Source organism: Nicotiana tomentosiformis, chromosome 7 (genome assembly GCF_000390325.3).
Source record: "Nicotiana tomentosiformis chromosome 7, ASM39032v3, whole genome shotgun sequence".
Taxonomy (NCBI): Eukaryota; Viridiplantae; Streptophyta; class Magnoliopsida; order Solanales; family Solanaceae; genus Nicotiana; species Nicotiana tomentosiformis.
Genome location: NC_090818.1, coordinates 129,501,298 through 129,513,214, shown reverse-complemented (window position 1 = coordinate 129,513,214; position 11,917 = coordinate 129,501,298). Strand labels below are relative to the sequence as shown.

At 36.1% G+C, this 11,917-nt stretch overlaps 2 protein-coding genes across 2 annotated transcripts; both read left to right on the top strand.

The window, feature by feature from the left end:
• Nucleotides 1–259: 259 nt before the first annotated feature.
• On the top strand, nucleotides 260–5,354 carry LOC108945969 (uncharacterized). The gene is made up of 7 exons (XM_070181174.1): nucleotides 260–373; nucleotides 474–548; nucleotides 1,328–2,026; nucleotides 2,138–2,529; nucleotides 2,807–2,898; nucleotides 3,916–4,035; nucleotides 4,447–5,354. Exons 1-7 carry the CDS (start codon nucleotides 260–262, stop codon nucleotides 5,352–5,354), a joined length of 2,400 nt encoding a protein of 799 aa, XP_070037275.1.
• Nucleotides 5,355–7,691: 2,337 nt separating this feature from the next.
• On the top strand, nucleotides 7,692–9,681 carry LOC104101126 (uncharacterized). Its single transcript, XM_018772411.2, is given in 6 exon segments — nucleotides 7,692–7,713; nucleotides 8,404–8,525; nucleotides 8,793–8,855; nucleotides 8,858–8,974; nucleotides 8,977–9,031; nucleotides 9,448–9,681. Coding segments are annotated over 6 exon segments (612 nt in total). The 3' UTR covers nucleotide 9,681.
• The last annotated feature ends 2,236 nt before the right edge of the window (nucleotides 9,682–11,917 follow it).

Below are 11,917 nucleotides of genomic sequence, written 5' to 3'. Positions count from 1 at the left end.
CCATAATATTTGTATGATTATAAAAGTTTATCGTGAGAAGTTCCAGTTAAATTGTGTCCATATTCAGAAAGGTATTCTGTTTGGAACGGACTAATATAGAAATAGTGTCAATTTTTTTGGGACAAAGAGAGTATTTATTTCTTTTCCCCACAATTTAAATATATTTGCTTCTTCAACTTCAAAGCACCTTACTTGTGTCTGATCTACTTAATACAATGAGGAAAGAAGAGTACTAACTAGTACCACAGCAATTGTCAAAATGGAGATTGATAATCGGTCATGGGTTCCATTGGTAGAGGAGTTCACCTTTGCAGCTAATTCAGCCCCGTTCAATAATTGTCATGCTTCTACTATTGTTGAGGTTGTGATAAATGTTAGTTCAAGTTCAGTCATTAGGTAGATTGACTTTTATTTTTTCATTGACTGATGGACTGAGATTGTGACTGATTTGGTTTTTATAAAGGTGAATAAAGACATTCTTGGTTGCTTATTTTGGTGGTACAGTTGAGGGAGCTCCTGATGTGAAAATTTGGATACAAACTTTTAAGGTAATCACATCCTGTACAACTTAACTTGAGTTCTCTATCTTTTTGGTGGTATGCCGTGTTTTCTTTGTATAATATACATCAGCATTTTACTTGCAAACCAATATTTGAGCAGATGGTTTCAGTTTATAGTTCATTAATATCAGCTAAGTCATTGCGAATCTTACTGTTAGAGTTACACGACACTGGACATATTACATATTGGGATAGTTTAGCTAGTTGGGCCACAAGCCCATTATTTGTATTTATTTGTATTCTTTGTAAATAAGAGGCCCAGAACAGATAAAGGGGCTAAGAAAAGATTTTAGGGATAGTGTTTTTCCAAATAAGAGAATACACAGTTTTTGCTCGTCTGTCTTCTCCCTTCTCTCTCTAAAAACCCTAAGCATGGCTTCATCAAATCCGGTCAATCTCTGAGTTTAACATGGTATCAGAGCCATGAAATTGTCGATCCTTTATCCTCTAATCTCAGTGGTGTTACCCCTGGAGGTTTTAGTTCCTTATTCACCAGAATTTCTCGTCTGTTCTTTGCCGGTCTTGAGGTCGGAATTTTCTTCTGATTTTCGTTTGTTCTACTGGTCTTTTGCTCGATTACGTTGGAACGTAGTCAATCTCTAGGAGACTTGTACGATTCATCCATTCATTGGAGTTTTTGGAGGTTTTCTTCGAAGCTAGGGTTTCAGATCTGAATAATCTTCAAGGCCTTTTACTTCTTCAGGTCGCGAAGAAGTTTTGGTACACTCTTTCTTGTTTTTACACATCTATTGATTTTGTTGTGTTAGGTGATTGTCTGTTATCAGAAATTAGTTGTTTGTTTTTTGAGAATTTTTTTGAAAATTATGGGTGATTCCAGTTCAAATATTGGTCCTTACATTCCTGAACCTACTAGTCCCTTGTTTCTCCTTCCTTCTGATGTCCCGATCGTTTCTCTTGTTAGTGTGCCCTTCTCCGGGACAGGTTTTGGGGGTTGGAAGCATAATATGATAGTTTCTCTGTTCGCTAAAAGCAAAATAAGTTTTATAGATGGTTCGTGCACTAAACCTGCTGAGACCTCTCCACAATATAGGCAATGGGATAGATGTAACAACATGGTTATATTATGGTTAACCAATTCCTTATCCCCGGACATTGCTAAGAGTGTACAATATTCAGAGAAAGCTGAGAGTATTTGGAAGCAACTAAATAACAGATATGGGACTGTTAGTGGGACTAAAGTCTTTGAGATTAAAAGAGAACTTTCTTCCACTTACCAAGGATCTCTAGATATTGCCTCCTACTTTAATAAACTTAAGAAACTTTGGGATGAGCTGGAGATTATGCACAGCAGTCATGCTAGTGCTTATTCTTGTGCTGCTAAAGAAGGTCTCCAAAAAGAAAAGGAAGAAGATAAGTTTCATCAATTTTTAATGGGTCTAAATGAAGTTTATGTAGGAGTTAGAAGCAATATCCTAATGATGCACCCATTGCCATCCCTTGATAATGTCTATAATATACTTCTCCAAGATGAAAAACAAAGACAAGTCCTTCCAAATGCACAGGCTTATTCTGAATGAGCCTCTTCCCATGCAAATTCTAACAAATTTCCTCCTCAGTTTTCACCTCAACAACAATATCCACAAAAACTAAAATTTGATCAACCTAGTCAGAGTTTCAATTCTGATCACAACAAAGCTTTGCTGTTTTGTAAGTACTGTAAGAAGGCTGTTCATACAATTGAAAAATGCTATAAGTTGCATGGTTTTTCCCAGAACTTCAAGTTCACAAAGGGTAAGAAATTTGGTACTGCTGCTAATGTACAAGGGCAGTCTTCTAGGTTTCCTGATCATACTCCTTCACATGCTGAGGATCTACTGGTACCTGGTTTTACTAGAGATCAGTATACTCAATTGACGAGTCTTCTTCAACAATCTGGTCTCAATGAATCATCATCACAACCTGCCATTATGGACTCTGCAAATTTTGCTGGTAGTTCTTCTTCCTTGCTGTGTGTTTGAATGGTAATTCTAATATGCGCATGTTGACTAGTGTAGATGGAAGGATATGGATAGTGGATTCTGGTGCCACTGATCATATGACTTCAAATAAAACTCTTCTTTTCAACATTACCATGGACTATACAAATTCTACTTCAACCAATCTACTTCTGTTGCACACCTCATCTCTGATAATTTTGATTACTCTGCACCTATTTCTCATAATGCCATGGATAACATTAAATAGTCTACTCCTATTTCTGTTGTTTCTAATTCACTTGTTTCTAGCTTTAATACCATAGCAAAAGTAAATGATTTTCCATTGAATGCAAATGTAGATGTTCTGGATTCTCTTCACAATCCTGTTTCTTTACCAACTTGTAATAGTCATCAACATATAAATAAAAATGATGTTCTTTGGCATCACAGATTAGGTCATGTTCCTTTTGCACAGATAAAAAATATACCTTCTATTTCCTCTAGTTTATCAGCAAAGTAGTCTTTCATTTGTCATGTTTGTCCTTTAGCAAGACAACCTAGATTGTCCTTTCCAAATAGCTCTTCTCATTCTATTGCTCAGTTTCAACTTATACATGTGGATACCTGGGGACCTTAACACACTCAATCCTATTCTGGGACAAGATATGTTTTGATGATAGTTGATGATTACAGCAGGGCAACCTGGACACACCTGTTGCACTTCAAAAGCTATGCCTTCACCTTGATTAAGGCATTTATAGCAATGGTCAAAACTCAATTTCAACTTTCCATAAAAGTCATTAGGAGTGACAATGTCTTAGAACTTGGGTCTTCCAATTCAGCTGTTTAATTCTTCTCTAAAACTGGAATAATCTATCAAACCACCTGTCCCCACACCCCCCAACAGAATGGGGTGGTAGAAAGAAAGCACACGCATCTTCTTGAAACTTTAAGAGCCTTATTGTTTCAATCCAAACTCCCCACCAAGTTTTGGAGTGATTGTGTATTAACAACAACCTACCTTATAAATAGGTTTCCCTCTTCAGTTTTGTCCAACAAGACACCATTTGAAGTTCTATATGGCAGTCCACCTTCATACTCCAACTTGAAATCTTTTGGTTGTTTATATTATGCCACTGTGCCCAAATGCCATAGGGACAAATTTCAACCAAGAGCTTCCCCTTGTGTTTTCATTGGGTACCCTTATGCTAAAAAGGGTTATAAGCTATATAACCTGCATACTAAATCAGTTTTGTTCTCTATAGATGTTATTTTCCATGAATCTGTGTTTCCTTATTAATTGGTATCTTCTTACTCTACTCCATCTCTTTCTATTCCCATATTCTCTTCTGATGTTCCTTCTGACTTTTCTATTTCTACTCCTACTGCATCATCTTCTTCTAATGTCATTATTTCAGCTGTTTCACCTGTACCTGCTCATACTACATCTGCCCCTGTTCAGCCAGCTTCCCCACTATATATTCCTGACCCTGCTCAGTCAGCACCTCTAATTCATCCTACTCCTGCACTTAGAAAGAGTTCTTGAACCCACCAAATACCATCTCATTTGAGTGACTTTGTTGTACAACTTCCTTCTTCCACTCATTCCTCCCTTTCTATTGAACCTAATTCCTACACTTAGGCTGTTGCCAGCCCTAACTGGCAGTAAGTTATGGTCAAAGAGTTTGAAACCTTAGAAGCCAATCAGACCTGGAAAATTGTGGAACTCCCCGTTGGAAAGAAGCCTATAGGTTGTAAATGAATTTATAAGATTTAATATAAAGCTGATGGTAGTGTGGAGATATTCAAGGCTAGATTGGTGGTTAGAAGGGACACTCAGGTAGAAGGGATTGATTTTAATGAAACCTTCTCCCATGTTGTCAAGATGTGCACCGTGAGATGCTTGATTGCTGTTGCAGTTAAAAAGTAATGGCCTTTGTTTCAACTAGATGTAAACAATGCCTTTTTGTATGGTGACCTAGACGAGGAGGTCTACATGAAGCTTTCTCCTGGGCTTTCTATTCCTTCCGACTCTTCTACTTCTTCCCCTTTGGTATGCAAACTTCAAAAATCTCTTTATGGGCTTAGACAAGCATCTAGACATTGGTATGCAAAGTTGTCACAAGCTCTTTGCTCTAGAGGCTACACTCACTCTTTGAATGATTATTCATTGTTTGTTAAGAAGACTAAGACCTCTATTGTTTTCATTGCTGTTTATGTGGATGACATCATACTATCTGGAGATGATTTATTTGAGATTTCTACCCTTAAGTCTTTCTTAGATGCTCAATTCAAGATTATAGACTTGGGACTTCTTAATTACTTTTTGGGTATTGAGGTATTTTATCACAAATCAGGTGTTGTTTTGCATCAAAAGAAGTTTATTACTGATTTGCTTGCTGAATACCATTATTCTGATGTTTCTGAGGTTGTTAGTCCATTAGACAATTCATATAAGCTGCATTCTGGTCTTGGTGATCTGTTGCCCCAACCTGACAAATATAGGAGCTTGGTTGGGAAGCTGAATTACTTAACTCATACTAATCCAGACCTATCTTTCACTGTCCAACATCTAAGCCAATTTCTACAGGCTCCTAGACTTCCTCACATGACACTTGCCTTACATGTTTTGAGGTATTTGAAGGGTACTATTGATCATGGGGTGTTTCTTAACAACCCCTCTGATTTCTCTTTGTTAGCTAGCTGTGATAGTGATTGGGCTGCATGCCCAGCCTCTAGGAGGTCTGTTACTGGATTTTGCATTCATCTAGGGGGCAACCTCATTAGTTGGAAGTCTAAGAAGCAGCCTATTATTTCTTTATCCTCTGCTGAAGCTGAATACATAGCCATAAGTTAGGTGGTTGCAGAGTTGGCTTGGGTTGTCAGGTTGTTGGCTGATCTGAGTATTCCTTTTGCTACTCCAGTTCCTCTGTTGTATGACAGCAAGACTGCAATTCACATAGCCAAAAATCCTGTATTTCATGAGCATACTAAACATATCAAAGTAGACTGTCACTTCATTCGTACCAAGTTAGCTGATGGGCTCATTTCCTTGTCTCATGTTCCTACTTGTTCAAATGGCTGATATTTTTACTAAGTCTTTGACAGGATTGCAATATCGCACCTTATCGAGCAAGTTGGGCGTGTGTCCACCCTCCAACTTGAGGAGGGGTATTGGAGTTACATGACACTGGACATATTATATATTGGGCTAGTTTAACTAGTTGGGCCACATGCCTATTATCTGTATTTATTTGTATTCTTTGTAAATAAGAGGCCCAAAACAGATAAAGGGGCTAAGAGAAGATTCTAGGGATAATGTTTTTCCAAATAAGAGAATACACAGTTATTGCTCATCTGTCTTCCCCCTTCCCTCTCTAAAAACCCTAAGCATGGCTTCATCAAATCCGGTCAATCTCTAAGTTTAACACTTACCAAATTGACCTTCCCTAAATATCATTTCAAACTTATTCACATGTGAAATCCTCAGATGACTTACCTTTTCAAACTGTTATAGGATAATTCAATTGAAAACATGGAACATTTTGAGCAGGATGACCATTGAAACGCTTCTGTAATTGCTGATGAGGAATTTAATGTCTCAATGTGGAACCCTGTATTGTTTAAGCTTCCTTCTAGTGAAATACTCTTATTCTATAAAATTGGGCAAGAGGTACAAAAGTAAGTATTCAGGCTTCCCTTTTAATCTAGTGGCTAATTATATTATGGAGATCTCTAACCAGACTCTAGATATACATAAGATGTTGGAGCTATTAGTTTCAAAGCTAATATTTTATAGTCAGATCTTTTTTCTACAATTAAGTTTCATTGAATGATACAATGTGATATTGTTCACCAGAAAACACCGATAACACAATAATTTACTACGAGGAGAGTACAGTTTATAGGCATGTATTTGTTAAACATTTTCAGCGTCTCACTGGAAAAATAAAACGACGTGTCTTGCTACTTACCTTCCATCAATACGTGAAACTTGAAGAGCTAAGATAATTTTTGTATTAGCATGAACTACTACAAGAGTGTTAAGAAAACTGTTAATGCATAGGACATGAAGTCACAATCAAATTTCAAAATAAACACAAATTTATTCACATACCTTGCTTTGTTTTGTGCATAAAGTCAAAGGTGTTGCATTTCATACCAAAGCTGTGTTTTGCGCACAAAGTCAATAGGAGTAATATTTTAAGTCTTTTTGCATTTCCTTACAACCTGGTTAAAATCTTATTAATCATAACAGAGTTGAAAAAATTTAATATTTTCTTCAAATGCATTGGCTTCTTGTTTTTATGCAATAATATTGAGCTAGATTTCATTCTCATGTATATGACTCCTTGGTCATGCATAGTATTCGAGTTACACTATCTTTTCTATTTTGTTGAATGCGATAATGACTTACCAGGTCCATGGGATTACGTTCAAACTTGCCTTTTACTAGGGACAAAACTAATAAAACTCTTCAGCGCCAATACTTTATAGCTTCCTTCATTTCTTATATATTTTTCATTAAACAGTTATACTTAGTATTTGATATCACTGTTGTACTGCTCAAAACATGTACTAACATTGATGCCTTAGTTACTTTTCTCATTTCATCCCTTAATGCATTAATATGTTGTTTTCTGAGGTCAAGGTTCTCTAAGTTTTAGAGAGTCATCGAGCTTGTTAAATGCTTAACAGAATCTGCAATTTCTCGAAAGCTGACCTAGTCACAATTCCAAAGGTCAAAGAAAATTAGAAAAACAGATGACCTAGTCACCATTCCAAAAAAGGTCAACCAAATTATTTGGCTAAAATTTTCTAAAACGTTTTTTCTCACCATTTCTAAATTCTAAATTAATTCCAAAATTTATGGTTGATTATACTTATAATAATTCATAATTCAATTAAAAGAAATTTAGTCAATGAGCATGTTATATAACCAACTGAAATTGAAATTATTGAACTTGTCCACTATATTTTGTGCTCCCGATGCTTGCTGATGGTTTTTATACATTAGATGGAGTGGATGCTTGAAGCGATCTTATGATGGTGGTGTTACATGGACAGTAAGAGAACAATTTCCTCCTGATTATATTGGGGCCAATAAAAAATAAGGCACCGTGTGGTGTTTAATTTTCGCGTCCATTGATTATAGAAGGAAGTGTTCCTTATACTACTGTTGTAGAAATAGTAAATGCGGAAAGTAAAGAACACAAGTATTTTTACGTGGAAAACACCCGGCTCAAAAGGTGAAAACCTACTACTCAGTAGGATTTTTCTCAATACTTCACTAAATTAATGAGCCAAAACAGTATTTACAAAACTCTTTGTAAACCTAAGGATTAACTCTAATCTCATTGTGGCAGCCAAACTCTAACTGTTGCGATAATTTCAAGTTAACTCTAACTTGAATACTCAGAGTACCTAATACAATTCCTTCTAGATAAAGCTGAAAGGTACAACTAGAAAATACCTACTACAATTGAACTAGAATAAAAGACAGACGCTTGAAACTGGTTCTTCTATCTGGTTCATGTAGCCTCAGGTTCGCACACTTGAATCACACAAGAATTGTTTGCAAAATGCCTTGCTATTTTGCTCTCAACTCACGTTTAACTTCAGCTTTTGTGCGTGCCTGTAGAATGAGAACTTCCTGCAATATATAGAGTTAGTAGAATGAGAAATAACTAGAGTTCTAATGCTACTCTTCCTTGGTGAAAGAGTTCTAGTTATCCTCAACTTCTAACTTCTCCCTTATCTTGGATAGTGTTCTCTTTGAGTAAGGAATCCTTCTCCTTATCAATTATGCAACCTTTTCGATCAGAGGATATCAGATATAACAAGTTAAGCTTATCTCCTTCACGTGCATCCCTTATACTCGAATTTGCCCGTGTTTGCGTACACAGGTGATGTACCTGGTTCATGCCTGAGTTCCTTTGTCTTTCTTCAAAACAAACTTCACTTGGGCCAACACTTGCTTTGTGGATCATCTGTGGAGAGTTGGAACTCTTGGGGAGCATGGATGGAGGTAGTCAGTGACGAAACTAGGAATTTACTCAAGGGTATTCAAATTTGTAAGAAGTGAAAAATAAATCCCGACAAAAGGTATTCAATATGTGTTAGATACCTCTAAAACGTAATATTTTATCTATATACACAGTGCAATTTTTCGAAGAAGCTTGTAACCATGTGGCTTCGCCACTTGAGGCAGTACAAAATAGTTGGCAAAGGCTAAGTATCCATTTCTACTGTGTTCTAATGGAACTAAAGGGTGGATTCTGTTTCTTTACTACAGATGACTGCCGATTCAGGTAGGACATGGAGGAAGTACGGTCCAATATACATCGAGAATAAGATAACCCTCTTAGTGTGATTCAACCCGCCCCTTACCAGACTGCAAATGGGACGTTGCGTGGTCTTCTAAGATCATTCACTGGCATTAATAAGATCTGCATGTCGGAGTCCCATGACAGTGCTACAGTGGTTATACTTGGAGTTATGCAAAGCCTACTGAACTGCCGAATCCTAACTCAGGTAACTATTTAAGAAATGCAATTCATCTTTAGGGTGTTTGAAAATTATGTACCATGGTTACATTTTGTTTCTTCATAGGTTTCCTTAGCTACGAGATTTTACACAACGGCAGAGCTGGGATTTTTATTAAGTGGAGTCAAAATATAAAGAAACAAACTCACCAAGAAATCAATGGGTGTCTTTATATAGTATATATACATATTTTTTTAAAAAATTAGCGAGCTAAACAATGTAATTTTCCGACGAAGACACCCCTTGGGTGCATATAGCTCCGCCACTAATTTTACAGGTGATCAAACTTACATGCTTTCAGAAACTGTAGGTGTGAACATTAGTAATATGACTTTCCACAAGAGTATGAGAAGCAACTATTCATTCCAACATAGTTATGGCTTTTGTGATTACTTGCTAAGCAGGGATTGATGGAACAAAGCTGAAAGATGGTTGTTTTTTGCTCGCGTACAATACAATTTCTAGGGGTGTGCTAAAGGTAACACTCTCAGAAGATGATGGAGACTCGTGGCACGATGTTGTTACACTTGAGGAGACTGTGGGAGAGTTCTCTTATCCAGCTGTTATCCAATCTAGTGATGTATTAGTTCACATAACTTATACATACAACAGAACACAAATCAAGGTAACAACTTAATCTGGTGAATACCATAAATTTTGGTTAGGTTTTGTTGCTAATATATTTTAATAACTACTATCCACTTTTCTAACGGGCTTATGTTCGGTCAAAAATAAATATATTTACTCATTGTTGCCTTATATTTTAGTATTTTTAATCGTCTTTTGAGTATTAATTATATTATTTTATACTTAATATTAAATTTTAACTGTGTAGGATTAATAAAGCGGTGTCAAGCTAAAGATATTTGGAGCAAAATTGAATAAAATACGGAAAAAAAAAGATAAATAAATAAGGAGACGGGGGACAACTTTTGGTGTTTGTCCCCCATGTGGAAGACAAAGGAAAATGAAACACAATTCAAAGAAAACCAAGGATTTAAGCGTGAAAAACTTACAGCCTGTAAGTTTTAAATCCTGTAAGTTACAGGATTTAGCGCGAGGCAGGAGCGGATTTATATGGACCCAAGCAGTGTCACGGGACACTGCTTCGTCGAAATTTACTACTATATATATATATATATATATATATATATATATATATATATATATATATATATAAAATAAGTAAAACAAAAATACGAGATACAAATACTAAAGGTGACACCACTTGCAACAGAGAACCTTACTAGCCTGATGGTTGTTAACTTTAGAAATTGGGTGAGAGGTCAAGGCTTCGAACTCCTCTTTTGACACGAGATTTACTTTCACTGCTTCTTTGGAGTTTGTAAAATGGGATTTACTATTCAGTGAAAGAAATACTGATTTTGCTTTTCCTTTTTATTTGTTTATGAACAGAACTATGAATTTATGATGTTAATTTTGAATTTATGATTAATTTTTGTTGGGTGTCTTTACTGATTTTGGAGGTTAATGAAATTTTGGGTTATTGCCTTGTTGAAGACGAACAATTTTATAGTTACAATAAACTTATTTAGGGTTTATCTAAAGATTAAACTGGGTACTTGAATTTTTTATTCAGATTAAATTACAATGAAGAGATACTTTCCTACAATTTTCAGAATTTCAAAATCAAGTTCAACATTTCAAGATTTATCTAACTTGGAAGAAAGAGCTAATGAGTTGGAACAACATCAACAAAGCGAAAGATTTAATTTAAGCTCCTTAGAGGTTGATCCTGGGGAAAGATTAGCAATTCGAAAATATCACCCAAATGACCATGATGCAATAAGAAGAAAGTATCTTCAAAGAGAGGTCCTTTCCAACCTCGAGAGCACAAATTTCCTCAAAGAAATTTTTATGGTAAATTGTGTCGCTTTATTCCTCAAATTTTACTCGTTCGTTCACTCTTTAAATAGTGAGACCGACGAAAAATCCTGTGTACGCCATTGGCGCCAGGGCCAGCGCTAGGCGCTGCCCTGGACGCTCGAAGCAGGGACTTGTTCTATTTCACTTGAGACTTTGTTATTTCGGCCCTACATACCCCCAACTCGTATAAAAGGAGTCCTAAACCTATTTGGAAAAGGGAAAACGTTTTTGGGAGGAACTTTTGACAAGGAGAAAGTATAGAGCCGCCGTGGAGGCCGGGTTTCATCTTTCTTCCACCAAACTTAGTAATTTTTATATTTCTTTGTATAATTTGTTGTTTGACTACCATATTTATGTGGAGCTAAACTTTACGCTCTAGGGTTATGGTTCTTTTATGAATATTGTTATTCGAATATTGATTTTGATTTCTTGATTTGTCGTATTAGTTTATTTATTCAATCATGCACTTAATTATTTGATTGCTTGATCACCAATTGAACACTATCTACGAATCTAGCGTGGAACTCGAAAGTGAGAATTCTAGATTGCACATAGGATTGAGTAGAGCAAGTTCTTGACTCTGACATCGGGGAACGAATTCACGGTTAGGATAGACATATACCTAATTATCGGTTAGACAATACAATTTCTAGGGGTGTGCTAAAGGTAGCACTCTCAGAAGATGGAGACTCGTGGCACGATGTTGTTACACTTGAGGAGACTGTGGGAGAGTTCTCTTATCCAGTTGTTGTCCAATCTAGTTATATATAAGTTCACATAACTTATACATACAACAAACACAAATCAAGGTAGCAACTTAATCTGGTGAATACCATAAATTTTGGTTAGGTTTTGTTGCTAATATATTTTGATAACTACTGTCCACTTTTTGAAGGGCATTGATGTTCGGTCAAAAATACATATATTTACTCATTGTTGCCTCACATTCTAGTATTTTTAATCGTCTTTTGAGTATTAATTATATTA